General features: G+C 41.9%; 1 protein-coding gene and 1 long non-coding RNA gene across 2 annotated transcripts in view; one reads left to right on the top strand and one right to left on the bottom strand.

The window, feature by feature from the left end:
- The window catches only part of LOC138974570 (transient receptor potential cation channel subfamily M member 3-like), a gene marked incomplete in the record, with an annotated part of 158,009 nt that extends 141,928 nt beyond the window's left edge, over nucleotides 1-16,081 (top strand). Inside the window, 9 exon segments of the mRNA XM_070347291.1 lie at nucleotides 5,289-5,537; nucleotides 6,124-6,301; nucleotides 6,738-6,858; nucleotides 7,815-8,005; nucleotides 8,584-8,716; nucleotides 9,449-9,785; nucleotides 10,279-11,136; nucleotides 14,528-14,617; nucleotides 15,407-16,081. Of these exon segments, the coding sequence (XP_070203392.1) occupies nucleotides 5,289-5,537; nucleotides 6,124-6,301; nucleotides 6,738-6,858; nucleotides 7,815-8,005; nucleotides 8,584-8,716; nucleotides 9,449-9,785; nucleotides 10,279-11,136; nucleotides 14,528-14,617; nucleotides 15,407-15,589 (2,340 nt within the window).
- The window catches only part of LOC138974665 (uncharacterized), a 300,124-nt gene that overhangs the window by 218,945 nt on the left and 61,363 nt on the right, over nucleotides 1-19,816 (bottom strand). The gene's annotated exons all lie outside the window — the stretch shown is intronic.

The raw sequence follows: 19,816 nt of genomic DNA, 5'->3' as shown, positions 1-19,816 counted from the left end.
AACAACGGAAAGACAGGGGACTAGTTCAATATTTCTTCTTTCCTTCTTTCCATTTTGTCTGAGTGTGTTCGTCTTCTTTTTTTCTTCTTCTTCTTCTATTCCCCTTTCTTTCTCTTTTCCCGGGGTGCTACCCTAACACATGTGGTGGCACAAAGCTAGCTTTGACTAAATGTTTTAACATAGAGGGGGAATCGAGACGAGGGTCGTGGTGTATGTGTGTGTGTCTGTCTGTGCGTGTGTGTGTGTAGAGCGATTCAGACCAAACTACTGGACCGATCTTTATGAAATTTTATATGAAAGTTCCTGGGAATGATATCCCCGGACGTTTTTTTCTTTTTTTCGATAAATACCTTTGATTACGTCATATCCGGCTTTTTTGTAAAAGTTGAGGCGGCACTGTCACACCCTCATTTTTCAATCAAATTGATTGAAATTTTTGTAAAGCAATCTTCGACGAAGGCCGGACTTCGGTATTGCATTTCAGCTTGGTGGCTTAAAAATTAATTAATGACTTTGGTCATTAAAAATCTGAAAATTGTAAAAAAAAAAAGTATTTTTATAAAACGATCCAAATTTACGTTCATCTTATTCTTCATCATTTTCTGATTCCAAAAACATATAAATATGTTACATTTGGATTAAAAACAAGCTCTGAAAATTAAAAATATAAAAATTATGATCAAAATTAAATTTTCAAAATCAATTTAAAAACACTTTCATGTTATTCCTTGTCGGTTCCTGATTCCAAAAACATATAGATATGATATGTTTGGATTAAAAACATGCTCAGAAATTTAAAACGAAGAGAGGTACAGAAAAGCGTGCTATCCTTCTCAGCGCAACTACTACCCCGCTCTTCTTGTCAATTTCACTGCCTTTGCCACGAGCGGTGGACTGACGATGCTACGAGTATACGGTCTTGCTGAAAAATTGCATTGCGTTCAGTTTCATTCTGTGAGTTCGACAGCTTGACTAAATGTTGTATTTTCGCCTTACGCGACTTGTTCTATTGTACAACAGCTGTTGTTGTGTTTAAAAAAACAACTACTTTCTTTCCATCTTTATGTGCCTACCATCCTTCCTTTCTTTAGTTTTTGACAAGTTCTTGACCCCCAACAATCTGAGAAATTCATACCAAAGCCGGATATTTACAGAACGCCCGAATTTCTAAGATTACGACTAAAATTTGGATATGAGGTATCCGACTGTCCACTACTGAAGAAATAACTTAATTTTTAGTGTGAGTATGTAAACAAATCAACAATCAAATGATCACACCTATAGAAGACTGATGGAGGAACAAAATAGAAGGCAAAACACAGTTACTTTACTGGGGAATTCATCGTTCAATAAGGTATTCATTCAGCAGTCGCTTTTTCAGTGTGTGTATGTGTGGGTCTGTCTGTTTGTCTGTTCGTCTGTGACTGGGTGTCTGTCTGTATGTATGTCTGTCTGTATGTATGTCTGTATGTGTGTGTGTGTGTGTGTTTGTGCGTGTGTGTGTCTGTGTCGGTATGTCTTTGTGTGCGTGCGTGTGCGTTCGCGGTCTCCATTTTAAAAGCCTCAGTTGTCTGTAAAGAGCACCGTGAAAGAATATAAATCGAAGAGAGCTAACGAGAGACGAAGAGAGCTAACGAGAGAGGGAGAGATCCGACAAACACAATCTTGACAGCTGATCCCATGTCTGTGTATGACCTGGCAACAGCTCAACTGTTCAAGCCCAGCATCGAACACTGAGAACTGATCGTGATACAATGGAACCCCCCTTTCAAGACACCCCCCCCCCCCCCCCCCATTTAAAACTCCCTCCTTTTTAAGACCTTGTTTTCTCAAACTTTCTGTTCACAACCTCTGTACAATAACCTCCATTTTAAGACTCCCTCCTTTTTAAGACCCGATTTTCTCATATTTTTAGAGGTCTTAAAAGGGGGGTTCCACTGTAGGACCATGCCCCCAAGACCTTACCAAACAAAGCTCAGTAGTTGAGACGTTCGTGCCGTGCGTGGTAGCAGGCAGACAGCCTTGTTGTCGTCAGTGGTCGAGGAGGTGATCAATACCAATTAAGGACGGCTTGACCTGTTGTGAACGATGGCCAACCATGCAATGTGAGGAGTGACCGGCGTGATGCGTGGACATGACCGCAACTCCATCCGTGTAGCGTTCAGGTTACGGACGGTCAGAGTACGTGTGTCCGCTGGCACCTGACTGGGTGGGTTTTTTTTGTTTTCTTTCTCGGATTTGTGACCCTTTGTGCCAAGGATAGGGTTGTAGGGGAGGAAAGGGGGGGGGGGGGGGCAGCAAGATTGGGTGGAAGGTGGGGAGGGGGAGAGGGGGGGGCTATTGAGAAGGATGCTGAGCGCCTGAATTTGACAGACACCTCTAGACTTTGACAAACAACTATTAGTCTTATGCGGGGGTGTTGCTGGTCACACCGAGAGACTGTGATTGGCCGTGGTGAAGGTTCTCTGTCCATTATTCCTTGCACAGTATGAGACTAGAAAAGACCACCTCCCTTTTCTGCCCATCAACACATTTTCTAGAGAAAAAACACACTCTCTCTCTCTCTCACACACACACACACGCGCACACATACTCACACACGCACACCTACACACATACACATATGGAAACACACATATACACACACACACTCTCTGCCAAGAGTTACAGGTACCTTGTATGCCACAATCATGTTTGTTTCAACTATTATTATCAGCTCATGAAGTCTTACATGGTATTGCTAGTAAACGTATTTTGCTCCATTACAGCCTCCAGATCTGACCAAAGTGCATTCGGATCTCGTGTTAGGTGTTAACAAGGGATACAATGGTGTATTTGGCGTGTGTGTTTCTTTGTGTGTGTGTGTGTGTGTGTGTGTGTGTGGATGTGTGTGGATGTGTGTGTGTGGATGTGTGTGTGTGGATGTGTGTGTGTGTGTGTGTGTGAGAGAGAGATTGAGAGAGAGAGAGAGAGAGTGTTCTGCAAAAGGATAACGGTTTTAGGCTTAGCCTATTCTTTCCACCTACTTTTAAATAACATGTACAGATTATACATGAAAACTCAACGAAGAAAGGGGGGGGGGGGGGGTCCACTGTTGTCCAGAAAATCTAACATGTTCCTGGGACAAGTGTGTTCCACCTGTGATGGGACATTTTGCAGGATTAAAGAGCCTATTAACCCAGTGGTCAGTATTGTGCCGATAACAGGATGCTAGTTGTGTGATTGCGGGTTGCTGCCCCAGGAAGCTGTCGTTGAAAAGTTAAATGATCTTGGCCAAATTTTGTTCCAATTATTTGCACGATTAGAGAGCCGATCTGTATGTTTGTAAAATAGGTATAATAGTCCTTTGAGGTTACACTTGTGGAAATTTGGGTTGCTTTCTCCCCAGGGAAAGGGAACTGCCATACAGAAGGGCGCTACCCATGGTTGTTGGATCATTTATAACCGAGTGTTTGTTCATTTTGCATGGCTAGTACTAGTCACATGTTTTACGTTTTATCACTTTAATTTGTTAACCTTATGCAGTGCACCCATGCAACAAAGTGTAGATCCCAAATTGATCCGAGAAAGGCCCTTACGGCTCACCAATTTGGGCAAATTAGCAGGAATGTGTGATTTGTGCAGAAATTGTGAAGATCCCACGTTGGTCAGAGAAAGGCCCTCAAGGCTCACTAACTGTAAGCAACTAATTTTAATTAGAGTTTCACGTGTGTATTTTTTTTTTAGATGGTGAACATGGACATCAACACAAAATTGCTATACATGTACTTTCTTTATTTGAAATCGCCAAAAGACATCCAGGATTGATGCTTTAAAGTGACATAATTATGAATGAGAGACCTCATACGTATTATTGCAAAAAACATTTTATTTGTACATGTTCATTTGGAAAAGGGGAGAGGGGTGCATGAAGTTTGTAAGTTGAAGTTTACAAAAGTTTGAAGTTTGTTTAGTTTACAATTTTGTGTTAAGAAAATTGGTTTAAAAATATTCTAAAGAGGGAGGTGTTGGATAGGTCGAAGTACGCCCACTTCGGCCTACCATGCAGACGACGCAAGGGAAAGAACTCTGTCTGTCTGTCTGTGCATGTGTGTGTGTAGAGCGATTCAGACCAAACTACTGAACCGATCTTTATGAAATTTGACATGAGAGTTCCTGGGAATGATATCCCCGGACCTTTTTTTCTTTTTTTCGATAAATACTTTTGATGACGTCATATCCGGCTTTTTGTAAAAGTTGAGGCGGCACTGTCACACCCTCATTTTTCAATCAAATTGATTGAAATTTTTGTAAAGCAATCTTCGACGAAGGCCGGACTTCAGTATTGCATTTCAGCTTGGTGGCTTAAAAATTTGTTTAGTTTACAATTTTGTGTTAAGAAAATTGGTTTAAAAATATTCTAAAGAGGGAGGTGTTGGATAGGTCGAATTTTTTTTTTTATATAAAACGATCCAAATTTACGTTCATCTTATTCTACATCATTTCCTGATTCCAAAAACATATAAATATGTTATATTTGGATTAAAAACAAGCTCTGAAAATTAAAAATATAAATATTATGATCAAAATTAAATTTCCGAAATCGATTTAAAAACAATTTCATCTTATTCCTTGTCAGTTCCTCATTCCAAAAACATATAGATATGATATGTTTGGATTAAAAACACACTCAGAAAGTTAAAACGAAGAGAGGTACAGAAAAGTGTGCTATGCAGCACAGCGAAACCACTACCGCGCTGAACAGGCTCGTCAGTTTCACTCCGTTTTGCACAAGCAGCGGACTACGGTCATTGTAAAAAAATGCAGTGCGTTCAGTTTCATTCTGTGAGTTCCACAGCTTGACTAAATGTAGTAATTTCGCCTTACGCGGCTTGTTTGTTCGTGCATCTGTGTGTTCATGTTTCCAAGCCATGAGACTTTTGTTGTGAACTTTGTCAAAATTGTGCTAACAACGAAGCTGTGTTTTTGTGATTATAGATCATGGTCCGGTGAAGATGTTGAAGAAAGGGTTATCTTGGCTGAACTGTGATCTATTTTTTGCAGGATTAAAGATTCATACGTTTGTCAAAACTGTGCTAACAAGAAAAGTGTGATTGTGTGCTTGCAGATCATATCCCAAGAGCCAGTGAAGATGTCAATTTGTGGCCAAACTGGGATCTAATATTTGCAGGATTAAAGAACCGATTCATACGTTTGTCAAAGCTGTGCTAACAAGAAAACTGTGATTGTGTGATTGCAGAGTTTGTCAAAATTGTGCTAACAAGAAAATTATGATTGTGTGATTGCAGATCGTGGCCCAGGAACCGGTGAAGATGTCGATGAAGATCCGCATGTTCCTGAGCAAGGTTTGGAACCTGTGGGACCTGCTGGCCATCGCCCTGTTCTTCGTGGGCCTCATCATGCGCTTCTTCCCCTCGCGCGTCAAGGACGCCCAGCTGGTGTACGTGATAGACGTGGTGCTGTGGAACATGCGCATCCTGGAGATCCTCAGCGTCAACCAGTACCTGGGGCCCTACGTCAAGATCATCGCCAAGCTGGTCAGTCTCTCACTGTCTTCTTCTTCTTCTAATTCTTCTTCTTCGTTCATGGGCTGAAACTTCCACATTCACTCATGTTTTTGCACGTGTGGATTTTTACATGTATGACCCTTTTTACCCCCCCATCCAGGCAGCTTACGCCGATTTCGGGGGAAAAGTCTCTCAGGGATTTTCAGCGTGGTTTTTTTTTCACACACAGAATCTGTTTTGCAGTTCCCGTGAAGTTTTACTGAACGATCTAGTGAAGCAAAGCTCACTCTCATTAGGCATTGGCAGTTGGAGAAATGCCCAAACTGGGGCCATAGGTCAAGATCATCACCAAGCTGGTCAGTCTCTCACTAGGGAGGTTCGGGGACATGCCCCCTCGAAAACAAATTTGTCCAAAGAAGCAAAATGGTGCAATCTGGTACCATCTGAGCTTAGAAATTGCCACTGAATCATCTTACCAAATCACCAAGTAAAAAAAATCTATCTTTTCTGTTCTTTTTTGAGCTGGAGGGGGGTGCACGTGCACCCTGTGCATCCCCTCTGGATCCACCTCTGCTACCCTATCATTTGAGTGACTGTGTTATCCTATTTTTGACAGATTCGTGACATGGCGTACTACCTGATCATCCTGTTCATCGTGGTGACCAGCTACGGAGTGGTGCGTCAGGCCGTTCAGTACCAAGATGAAAACGTGACGTGGTCACGAAAACTGCGCAACGTCTGGTTCTACCCCTACTGGATGATCTACGGAGAGTTGTTTGCTGAGGAAATTGATCGTAAGTGTTCAAAAACCAAAGGAATACAAAAACGTATGGGAATGCTGTTGCTCTCCTGTTTCTGATACAGAAACCTTTGTTGGTTCTTTCTTTCTTTCTTTCTGTCTCTCTGGCTTTGTTTCTCGGGATATTTAGTTTGGCTGGTTGGTTTTTGTCGGGAGTTTTTTGTTTTTTTTTCTCGCTTTGAACTTTTAAGCCATTTCAGTGCAAAACAGGTTCATATACACATGCACACACGCAAGCTTTTTCACTCTCTCTCTCGCACTCACACAGACACACACACAGACAGACAGATACACACACACACACACATACACACACACACACACAGACACACACACGCATGCACACACACAGATGCACACACAGACACATGCACACAGACACACACAAACACACACACACACACTGAATCAAATCATGATGTACATTTCAGCATGTGAAACGGACGAGGCCAACTGTTCCATCTACGGTGCGTGGGTTTCCCCTGCCATCATGTGCATCTACCTGCTGATCGCAAACATCCTGGGAGTCAACCTGCTGATCGCTCGATTCAAGTGAGCCGTGAGCTTTAATTACCATACCAATAAGTGTCTTTGAATCAAACAGCATTCGGCTACAGGTGCCAGTTAATTGTCCCTTCATGACGTACTTCAGATACATCCCCATTGACGTGATGTCACAATTTTGTACTGAAAAAAGAGTGAACAGTTGAGATTCATTCAGCGTTACGACACAGCTCACACAGGGCTAAAAAAAACAAAAAAACAAATAGACTTCCAACGTTCCAAAATTTAGAATAAAAAACCTAAAAATGTAAGTTGTTGGAACGTTTGATTGCCTTGCTTGTGTCTTCCCTGCAAGCGGCTGAACTTTTTGTCGGATAAGTAATTTGTCTAATTAGTGTCTGTCTGTGCACTGAAAAGACCGCTGGGTAGATATATCTGTGAACGTAACGTTTTGCTTTGTCAATAATTAAACGTTCCAACAACTTACCTTGTTTTTTCACACAGGGCTAAATCTGAATATTGCCCCCTACATTGTAGGTACTCTGCAAAGACCGAGATAATTTGGTTAAAGTGGGAACAATAGTTAGGCACCGTGGTTATATCGAGATTTAGTCCCTTGTGCTCTTTGAGGTCACACTGAAGGATTCTCAAAATGTTCTCTTCTTTCAGTATGTGATGTCACTGTCTTGCCTATATTGACTAGGAATGTAAACAAAAACGTCACCATGCCCTTTTTATAGTAGATTTTGCCTGATTTGCTTGATTGCATTACACGTTATTTGATGATATGGATGATTACTGTGATGATGTTTTATATTCCCTCACTTATGTTTAATTTCATGTTTTATATTCGCTCGACGGACGCAGTGGCCTAGTGGATAAGACATCGGCCTCCGATGCGGAAGGGCTCAAATCCCGTCCGCGCCTGGCGGGTTATGGGTGCAGATTTTTCCAATCCAACGAAGAAAAAGAAGTGGTATTCACTCACTTATCTTTAATTTCAGTGCCACTTTCATCAAGAACAACGCCTACTCGCGGGAAATCTGGATGTTCCAACGTTACCAGCTGATCATCGAGTACGAGATGCGCCCCATCTTCCCCCCTCCCCTCATCATCATCATCCACCTCTACCTGGCACTCAAGTACATCTGCAGGCGATGCAAGGGCAAGCGGGATTACTTTGACAATGGGCTCAGTGAGTTCAGGCTTTGTACATTTATTAATGTCTCATATTTTCCCTTTCTTTTTCTCTGTGTGTCTGTGTGGGCTTGTGTGTGGGTGGGTGTGTGTGAGTGTGTGGTTGGGTGTGTATGTGTGTGTTTAAGTGTGTGTGTGTGAATATGTCTGTGCTTGTGTGTGCATGTCTTCATCTTCATCCTTTAAAACGTGTCAATCGTCTTATCGATTACTCTGCTGCGTTTTGGATATGTATGTGCGTGTGTGTGTGTTTCTTATTTTCCCTTTCTTTTGCTCTTTGTTTGTATGTGTGTGTGTCTGTGTGTATTTGTTTGTGTGCATGCGTGCGTGTGTGTGTGTGCATGCATGCGTGTGTGTGTGTGTGTGTGTGTGACTGTGTGTTGCTGTGTGTCTCTCTCTCTCTCTCTCTCTCTCTCTCTCTCTCTCTCTCTCTCTCTCTCTCTCTCTCTCTCTCTCTCTCTCTCTCTCTCTCTCTCTCTCTCTCCTGCTTGGCTACTTGAAGATACGCATACCCAATTGCACTTCTGAGATGTGAACCAGATGACTATGAAGCAACGTTTGCACTCATCTTTTCAGAGTTGTTCTTGAACCACGATGACACGGAGAAGCTGCATGACTTTGAGGAAGAGTGCATGGAGGACTTCTTCCGAGAGAAAGAGAACAAGTTTCAATCATCATCAGACGAGAGAGTCCGTGTCATCAATGAAAGGTCAGTTTCTTTGGGTTATGTTCCTCACAAATCAAACAATTAAGTTTTGAAATATGCGTCTCTGCCAATGTGACGGCAAATACAATGAAAAGTGAAATTATTTCAACACTTGTAGCATAGTTTTTTGTAGAGGAAATTTGACAGTGGAAGACATTTTTCTCACAGTTTTGGCCTGCTCTTTATGAGCACTCGGGCTGACTTGGTAAAGTGGAGTAAAATATGAAAGAGAATCCCATGCATGGCCGCCCATGACAGATAGTTGGAGTCATCACAGACAAGCCCAAACCTGTTAGTGCGACTTCAGATGTTGTACATTGATCAAGATAAATACCATGTCCATTTTTCTGGAAATCGTGAGTACCAAGGTCAATGTCCTTTATTGGAGGGACGTGTCCTATCATCAGAGAGGTGTCATATTTCAGTTACCAAAGTGGACCCCCAGCCCCCCTCCTCCTTACCCATTTTAGATTTTAGTTTTGTTGTTTGTAGCGTCTGTAAATTTGCCTCCTTTTTAAGATTCCCTCCATTATGAGACCTGATTTTGTCCGATTTTTGAAAGGTCTTCAGGGAGTTCTGCTGTATGTCTGAAATGTTGCATGTTGATCAGGGTAGAGAGCATGTTGCTTCAGCTGAAGGACATGAACACTGAGGAGAATGTCCTATGTTAGAAGGTGTCCTCTCGACAGTTCCATTACCACTGCAGCATAACTGTAACGGCTGCATGTTGATCAGGGTGGAGACCATGTCACTGCGGTTGGAGGACGTCAACACCAAGGAGAGCAGCCTGCGCCTGTCCATCCAGACCATCGACTATCGCCTGGGTCGTCTGGAGGAGATCGCTGCCAACACTAATGAGACCCTCACGCTCCTCCGCTCCTTCGTCGGCCGACAGTTCACCCCTCCGTCAAGCTCTGGCATCCCGGGGGTCACCATCAGTCGTCATTCCAGCAACGCAACGTCTGGGGACGAGACCAGTAACGCTGACTTTGACAGTCATTCTCGTGACCCCAGCCCCGGCCCCTCTACCTCGCCGCCACGTAGTGGTAGCCAGGGGAGAAAATCTGAGGAGGTTTGTACAAGCTGTCGCTGTCTCTTGTCTTGATATTTGTTCTGCTTTGTGGAATTTTAAGCTTTGAATGAAGTGGGTATGGGGTAAGTAGTCTTGACTCAGCCATGTCACAATATGCCATAAGTGTGACCCCAAAAAACATATAATAATAATGATGATAATAAGGATAAACTGCAGAGATAATGTTGTACTCAAAGAAAAGAAAATCGGTTTTGAAGGTGATAAGGAATGATTCAGACATTCATAATTTGTTTGCCTGGAGTGTGGAAGGATGTTGTGACTTCTATCAGAATTAGGACATCTGTACAGTTTACGATAGGATATTCAGCTCCTGAGCCATGTGCAATGTTTGAATGACTCACAGTACTCAGCTTCTGAGCTATTTGCAATGTTTGCATGCCCGTACTCCGCTTCTGAGCTATTTGCAATGTTTGCATGCCTGTCTTAGTTGTGTGAAAAAGCAGCCTATCAAATCGTTTACTCCTTTCACCAGAGGGGGATGAAGCCAATTGCATCACCACAGCTGGTGCACTCTCGACGCCCAACACGTCAGGACCACCTTCGTCGCTTCACCAACTACTCCGCCGTGTCACGGCAACTCAGCGGGGAGTCCTTCAACCGTGGCTGCGTGGATGAGGCCGATGGTGCCGCAGTGATCCGTGGAGAGTCAGAGGAGTTCGTCAACCCCCCCGAGAAGCAGTTGAGAGCCACGCTGTCCGACACCGGAGGCTACCCTCTCGAGGCAGCCAGTTCCGGCGACTCTGCCTCCAGTCTGCAGGAACGACGCTCAGGGTCGATCCGGTTGTCACTGGATGTGCAGCGCGCAATGCAGCAGGGTCGGGGGAGGTCACGCTCCATGCTCAATCCTGCCGTGCGCTTCCATGACCCTGTGGTGCATGTTGCCGCTTCCGGTGGATCTCAGCCACAAGCTGTGGAAGGGATCTTCTCCACTGCTCACATCGGCACCACCACCACCACCGCCACCACTCCGCGTATGGCTGAGCTGGATCTGTCGGCTGGGCACCAGTACCAGCTGAACATTGATGGAGGGGTGACTGACACTTTCCCCGCCTCCCCCGCGGTCACCCCCTCCAACTCCCAAATCCACATCCACACCTCCACCGATGCCTTCACCTCACCCTACCCTGAAGGGGTTTCGTCTGCGGTGCGTGACCTGTGTGCAGTGTTCGTGCCGCATCACGGGGAGTACTACACGGTGACAGACAACATCGACGTGTCAGGTTTCCGCAACCTGTCCCCCCCTCGCAGCCCCGTTCCCTCCTCTAGTGCCTCGGGTACGTCTCCACGCATGGGGATGGTTCGTAAGCGCGCCGAGAGTGTCAGCTCAAAGGTAAGGCCAAAGATAAATCCTTGCAGATTTCCAATTTGAAGGTCAGAAGAGAACAGTATCCATGATGCACAAGTGAAAACGGACTTTAAAAAACAAGTCGCGTAAGGCGAAATTACTACATTTAGTCGAGCTGTGGAACTCACAGAATGAAACTGAACGTAGTTTGCCGCTAGTGCAAAAGGCAGTGAAAGTGACGAGCCTGTTTGGTGCGGTAGCGGTTGCGCTGTGCTTCATAGCACGCTTTACTGTACCTCTCTTCGTTTTAAGTTTCTGAGCGTGTTTTTAATCCAAACATATCATATCTATATATTTTTGGAATCAGGAACCGACAAGGAATACGATGAAATTGTTTTTAAATCGATTTCGGAAATATTTTGATCATAATTTTTATATTTTTAATTTTCAAAGCTTGTTTTTAATCCAAATATAACATATTTATATGTTTTTGGAATCAGAACATGATAAACAATAAGATGAACGTAAATTTGGAACGTTTTATAAAAAATTTTTTTTTTTTAAATTTTCAGATTTTTATTGACCAAAGTCATCAATTAATTTTTAAGCCACCAAGCTGAAATGCAATACCGAAGTCCGGCCTTCGTCGAAGATTGCTTGGCCAAAATTTCAATCAATTTGATTGAAAAATGAGGGTGTGACAGTGCCGCCTCAACTTTTACAAAAAGCCGGATATGACGTCATCAAAGACATTTATCGAAAAAAAGACAAAAACGTCCGGGGATATCATTCCCAGGAACTCTCATGTAAAATTTCATAAAGATTGGTCCAGTAGTTGACTAAATGTAAAAAGGAAAGGTCAGAACAAAACATTTGCCTTGATCTTGTTCTATTTTATCGTTCTGCTGGTAAAACATTTTTTTAAAAAGCTTTATTACTTATTAAAAATAAGATCAGTTAGGCAAAGTACAGGGACATTTCTGTCTGAGTAGCTCTTTCATTGATGTGCTGATTTAAAAGAAATAGTTATCATTGCAGGCAAGTTTTGTTAGATTCTTAGACCAGTGGATCTTTTACTGTAAATCATTCTCCCATCACATCTCACATTATTTATTATGCTCCATCACATGCTTAAAGGCAGAAATGAAGAGTCGGGACATTGAAGAAAGCATTTAGCAGAGAAGTATTCTTTAGACAAAGAAGGGGCATGTGTTGAGGAATGAGGAACTGTGGATAGCACAGACCTGGGAACCCATACGATTTTGCCGTATTTTGTACGCATGATTGTCTAGAATACGATCAGTACGGTCAGTGGAACAAAAATACGACGAGAAAAATTCCTAGACTACTTTTCTTCTCACGCACATCCCGAAGCAGATCCAGTATTTTGACACATTATTACAGTTTTTGTCAGTAAACATTGAAAGAAGCATTTGTTTTAAATGTGTTGGTAAACTTTATTAACAGTGTGACAAACGCGTGCGAAGCATGTTTGAATCGTGGATGTTCATTTTTCTGAAAATACACGAAGTTTGTTTAAGAATACTCCAAGTGCAAAACAGGAGTTCCCAGGTCTGATAGCATCATTTAGAGGTACAGTGGTATCTGCAATGAAAGGACACTTTCTGTTTCCCCCATGTCTCTTATCTTGACCAAATGTTGTACTCATGACAGCAGGCTACCTGCACTATAGGGCCACCTTGGGTTGGTGCAAAGGGTGTCATTTCAATGCGGGTACCCCTGTGTATACTGGTGTTTGTTACAGCAGGCTACCTGCACTATAGGGCCACCTTGGGTTGGTGCAAAGGGTGTCATTTCAATGCGGGTACCCCTGTGTATACTGGTGTTTGTTACAGCAGGCTACCTGCACTATAGGGCCACCTTGGGTTGGTGCAAAGGGTGTCATTTCAATGCGGGTACCCCTGTGTATACTGGTGTTTGTTACAGCAGGCTTTTAAGACCCCTCACTTCAGGACCCCCCCCTTTCTAAGACCATGCTTTCTCAGATGTTCTGTTCATACACTAAACCTCCTTAAATCTGCCTCTATTTTTGAGACTCCTTCCCTTTTAAGGCCTGATATTCTCAGATTTTTGAAGGTCTTAATAAACCGGGTTGGCCTCGTGGTAAGGTGTCTGCCCCGTGATCGGGAGGTCGTGGGTTCGAACCAGGTCATATCTAAGACTTTAAAATTGGCAATCTAGTGGCTGCTCCGCCTGGCGTCTGGCATTATGGGGTTAGTGCTAGGACTGGTTGGTCCGGTGTCAGAATAATGTGACTGGGTGAGACATGAAGCCTGTGCTGCGACTTCTGTCTTGTGTGTGGCGCACGTTATATGTCAAAGCAGCACCGCCCTGATATGGCCCTTCGTGGTCGGCTGGGCGTTAAGCAAACAAACAAACAAACAAAGGTCTTAATAAGGATAAGGATACGATTGTATATATAGTCCTGTGATGTTAGCTTCATGGAAATTTGGGTTGCTTTCTCTCTTGGGTAAGGGGGGAGGGGGGGGGGGGGGTTCCACTGCATGCTGTATCAATTGACAACAGCTAGATGCTAATGATGTGATGCTTGTGATCATGTCATGCTAATGACGGGCGCTGTGGCGTGGTGGTAAGACGTCGGCCTCTTAATCGGAAGGTCGAGGGTTCGAATCCCGGTCGCTGCCGCCTGGTGGGTTAAGTGTGGAGATTTTTCCGATCTCCCAGGTCAACTTATGTGCAGACCTGCTAGTGGCTTATCCCCCTTCGTGTGTACACGCAAGCACAAGACCAAGTGCGCACGGAAAAGATCCTGTAATCCATGTCAGAGTTCGGTGGGTTATAGAAACACGAAAATACCCAGCATGCTTCCTCCGAAAGCGGCGTATGGCTGCCTTAATGGCGGGGGTAAAAACGGCCATACACGTAAAATTCCACTCGTGCAAAAACACGAGTGTACGTGGGAGTTTCAGTCCACGAACGCAGAAGAAGATGTCATGCTAATGATCATGTGATGCTTGTGATCTTGTGATGCTAATGATCATGTGATCTTGTGATGCTAATGATCATGTGATGCTAATGATCTTGTGATCTTGTGATGCAAATGATCATGTGATCTTGTGATGCTAGTGATCATGTGATGCTAATGATCATGTGCTCATGTGATGCTAAAGATCATGTGATGTGAATGATCATGTGATCATGTGATGCTAATGATCATGTGATCTTGTGATGCTAATGATCATGTGATCTTGTGATGCTAATGATCATGTGATCATGTGATGCTAATGATCATGTGCTCATGTGATGCTAAAGATCATGTGATGTGACTGATCATGTGATCTTGTGATGCTAATGATCATGTGATGCTAATGATCATGTGATGCTAATGATCATGTGATTATGTGATGCTAATGATCACCTAGATGCTAACGATTGTGTGACACTGATGATGCAGGTGAAGGAAGAGGAGCTGATGGAGGCGGAGGAGACAGAGCGACTCAAGATGGAGGGCATCATTCGTCATCGGCTACGACAGATCTCACAGGTAACTGACGCGGTCAAGCACCATAGTCTGACATTCTTCACAAAACAATCCAAAAATACAAAAACAGATAGACCGCTCATTTTCCACAATCCAGAAACAGATAGACCGCTCATTTTCCACAATCCAGAAACAGATAGACCGCTCATTTTCCACAATCCAGAAACAGATAGACCGCTCATTTTCCACAATCCAGAAACAGATAGACCGCTCATTTTCCACAATTCAGAAACAGATAGACCGCTCATTTTCCACAATTCAGAAACAGATAGACCGCTCATTTTCCACAATCCAGAAACAGATAGACCGCTCATTTTCCACAATCCAGAAACAAAATTGGAATGTTTAATTCAATTATGACAAAACAAAATGTTACAATCACTTAAAATTAAACAGGTGCGTAAAAACTGCGCAGGGAGAAGATTTGTTGACTTAATTGGGGCTAGCTTATTTTAGAGATGTTTTGTGCACTGGAAATTCAAAAACTTTAGCAATGCCTCTTATCTCCTCCTCCCCTTTGAAAACCTTTTTTTTTACCTGTGTTTAATGTGGTTTTAAGTTACATCTGGACAATCCTTGGGCCCTGCATCTGAAAGAGAACCGAATGCTGAAGTGAAAGAGGTTGTAAGCATTCATTTTGGCTGGACTAACATGCAGACTCAGATCTCTCATTTTTCTAACAAAAAATTATTTAAAATGTATGACTGTGTTTTACCAATTCACTGAGTCAGCCAGACTCGGTTGTTTTTCAACAAATTTTGACCTGGGTGTATTCTGTGTGTGTGCTGACAGGACGACAGCAGCGGCAGCATCAGCGACATTGCGCGCCTGGTGGTGTGTGAGATGGAGATCAGACAGGCTGGCCCGCACACGGAGGATGATGAGGAGGGGGAGGAGGAGCCTTCAGACACTGACAGCGAGAGAGACGCTGAGGAAGTGCAGAGCTGTGATGGAAACTCAAACCCTGTGGTGTGATGGTTGTGAACCTAATGCATTCTTTGCTCCTCTACTTTCTGTTTGTCTTGGACTTTACTTTTATTGTGGTGATGGTTACTTAATTAACTTCAACTGGAGACATTCACGGTGTGTGTGGAACGGAGGAAGACTGGAGAAACAAAGAGTGACGCTGTACTGTTCCAGGGGGGGTAAAGCGTGAAGTGTCGCATTTTTTTTACATCCTGTGTGTTCGGCAATCACTTTCTGCAGAGAATCTCGCAGCTCAAAAACACTGTTATTCCAATTGCACGAGGTTCAAATGGCTGCAGGGAATATTGTGTTTTGTGGTTGATTATTGTTCATTGATATGTAACTTAATTAATTACCACGTTATGTTTGAATTCATCATCATACTCATATATATTTGCGAACCACAGAGATTTGTATTCAAATGCTCACATATCTTGTATTTTATACAACTTAGTTATATAGTGTCCAACCCTCACTCTTAACTCATCATTCCCCAAGAGCCCCCACTATCTCCCCCCCCCCCCCCCCCCCCCCCCCACCCCCCCTCCACAATGTATACTTAAAACAGAAAGAAACTGACACACATGACACGCTTTAGGAGTAATAGAGCTGATTTTTTTTTTATTAAAGTGGTGACTATTTTTTCTGGTTTGTTGAAAAACATATTTTGAACCACTGCTGAAGACATTCATTCAAAAGAATTACCCATTTTACATATTTTTAGTCATTATGTATTTAGTCACAGTTACAGTTATGCAGCGTTGAAAGAAACTCGGTGCCAAGCCTTGTACTGTTACTGTATCAGGTGTCAAGAGTTTTTATGAGGTAGTGGAGAATTTGTGGATTGTCAAGCAAAAATTAAGTTATGGCACTGAAGGAATAGTCTTCTATGCATGTACATACTCAAAATACATCCTTCTGTTCAGTGATGGCTCACAGCACTGCAAAGGCAGCTGCAGTCCATTGCATTTAAACATTCTTGATTTTTGCTAAATAGTCCCTTTTGTGAAATCTTTGTTTAGTTTTGTTGTATATGTTCTTAATTCTGTTTCGGTTTTATGGTGTTGGGATGTTGTAAAGTTGTTTTTTTAACTCTTTTTTAACTTTTTTTTAAATGTAGGTTAGAACATTCTTCTTGTTCAAATTTATGCTGGTGGTGGTACATAGACATTTTAGAATACTTTTTACGTTTGTGCACTCTGGAATTCAGATTTTGAGCGTATTGCATGTCTTTCAATCTTTGAAGGGTTAAATGTGTCACACGTGTTAAAGCCTCAGAAATCTGGTTGAGTTGAGAGAAGAACATGTACACTACTCTAATCCTAGTATTCTTGTAGTTACCATTGTGTACAATTGTAAGACTATTGTTTTTAAGGATTGATGTGAAAATTTATATTTTTTTTGCGTATTTAATTCACAAACTGAATATGGGTCATTTTGTGCACTTTTTCCCTTCATGAAATAGTTTGTTTATGTTTCCTCATCTACTAATAATCAATTATGTCAAAATTGTACTTTTTGTCTGGCGTGTCTCAATCTACATCAGTTCAGTAATGGACAATATGAATATAATATGAATATGTATCTACTTATTCTTTAGCTGCCTGTTTTCTTTTAGTGATGGGTGGCTTTGCTATATTAATGATTGTTTTTGTGGTTTTATGCCCACTAGTCACATTTTTTCAAAAGTTCAGAATCATGTTTTCTTCTCGTTACTTAATTTAGTACGTGTTATTGCATGCTACCAACATTTGTACTACCGAAGAGCAGAATGTGGTGAAATACTCAAATGGTCTCTGCGTTTTCAGATCGACCTGTGAATGTGTCACAAATATAAGCCACTTGTTGCTTCTGAACTAATTCAATGCTTGACTTTTGTTGCATGTTGTTTCCAGATGGTAAAAAGGCAAGAGACACAAAATGAGAAAAGAGCACTTTGTTCCAGATAGCAAGACATGTGTAGGTCCAGAAAGAATGATACGTAAATCCAGAAGAGAAAAACACACACACAGACAAGAGAAAGAAGAAGAAAAAAAAGATTAAATACATTTCAAAAATCAGAATGTATCATTATCCCATGAGTTTTTGTTTTCGCTGTTTGATCATTCTTTCTTTTCGTGACCATACTTATTTTATATGCATGGGACTTTCTGAAAAACAGAAGAAAGATTTTGGTACCTTACAGACACTGACTTATTGTGTGTGCAAAGAAATGCACTTAGTAGAATCTAGTGTGTATATTAGTAGGATTTGAGATAGAAGTGTGTATAGGTCCAGTCCTATTTTGTATGCAAGCAGTTTCCTGATATAGATGTAGCTCATAAGATTAAGGTCAATGTCTACATTTCTATGGAAATATTTGTGTGTATGCTATACTTAACATTTTCATCAGTGTGATTGTCAAGAACAGCAAAATGTGATAATCTAAAGGGGAATATTTTTTAACCTAAATGAAATTCCCTAATTAATGATGGTTTGCTGCGATCTGCCGATACATGTATAGACTAACAACTGGAGGTAATTCAATTCTATTGTGTGATTTTTATAATAACTGTTTTGAAGGAGTGTTTAGCTTGGGTTTTTTCTTACTTATTTTAATGTCAAGTTCTGCTAGAGAAACGTTTTTGCTTGCTGATGCATGGATTTCAAGAATCTTTACAAAACTCAATTCACTGTATGGGTTAAAAACAGAGTAAAGCTGAAATGCACTTTTCTGTTCTAAATTGCAGACTGGTTCTTTTCAACTGTCACGAGGGGTTATGACAATTGTTTAGCTTTTGATGTGATAAATGTACCTCAGGTTTGATGTTGAAATACAAGTAATTGTTTTTAATTCTTACAGCTATAGGGGTTGTCCTTTGTTTGGTTTGTAAGGACTCACACTGCAAGGAATACTTACATTGTAAAGAAAAAAATGCACATATTTAGGCTGAACGTTTCTTGTAAATGAAACATTTTGCCTCGTTTTTTTCCTTTTACTTGTTCTGTGATGAAGTTTTAGGTTCATTAATGTTGTCAATGTCATTAATGTTGAGTGTAGAAGTCTATTTCAGTCTAATACAGTCGCCGTAAAAAATATTCCTGCAGGATAATGCAGTTACTTTGTACATCATGTCGGTATATTCTTTTTGAATCTGCACATACCAGCAACCGAGCATTTTTTCCCCAATCAAATGCAAAGATCATGACAATTTGTTCGTCCTTTTTGTAACTCAATTTAATTATAATAATAAACTCTATTTCTGGTGCAAAAACTTGACAAATGTATCGGGCATTTGTGCTTTAGGCGGAGAAGTGTTTAAACTCTATTTGATTCATCAAACCCAGACTTTCAAAGATACTCAAAGATACTCAAAACCACTGTGAACCGGCCAGTAATTTACCCCAGAGTTGTAGGGGCAGATATGGGTTGGAGCGGGGAGAAGAGCGAAGAGCTAATTGTAAGTTCAACTGTACGAAACACGAAATGACTCCCCTTATGCAGGGGTGCATGTGGCTATAATGCCAGAAGCTGGAATTCCGGCTTTTTGATAGGCGTTTCAGAAGCATGAACAGTCACGCTGCGGGAAGAAAATGCAGGTCAGAAGCATTAGGTTAAAACGCAGGTCTGAAGAAAGGATTCAGGAGAGTTTAGGTGGAGAATTTGTACCCGTCATGCACCTATGTTGATGGTCTTTTTTGACTCACATGCGAAGCAAAAGTGAGTCTATGTACTCACCCGAGTCGTCCGTCCGTCCGTCCGTCCGGACGTCCGTCCGTCCGGAAAACTTTAACGTTGGATATTTCTTGGACACTATTCAGTCTATCAGTACCAAATTTGGCAAGATGGTGTATGATGACAAGGCCCCAAAAAACATACATAGCATCTTGACCTTGGTTCAAGGTCAAGGTCGCAGGGGCCATAAATGTTGCCTAAAAAACAGCTATTTTTCACATTTTCCCCATTTTCTCTGAAGTTTTTGAGATTCAATACCTCACCTATATATGATATATAGGGCAAAGTAAGCCCCATCTTTTGATACCAGTTTGGTTTACCTTGCTTCAAGGTCAAGGTCACAGGAGCTCTTCAAAGTTGGATTGTATACATATTTTGAAGTGACCTTGACCCTGAACTATGGAAGATAACTGTTTCAAACTTAAAAATTATGTGGGGCACATGTTATGCTTTCATCATGAGACACATTTGGTCACATATGATCAAGGTCAAGGTCACTTTGACCCTTATGAAATGTGACC

Source organism: Littorina saxatilis, linkage group LG1 (genome assembly GCF_037325665.1).
Source record: "Littorina saxatilis isolate snail1 linkage group LG1, US_GU_Lsax_2.0, whole genome shotgun sequence".
In the NCBI taxonomy this organism is placed as follows: Eukaryota; Metazoa; Mollusca; class Gastropoda; order Littorinimorpha; family Littorinidae; genus Littorina; species Littorina saxatilis.
The sequence above is the reverse complement of the archived record's forward strand: the minus strand, read 5'-3'. Positions and strand labels throughout refer to the sequence as shown.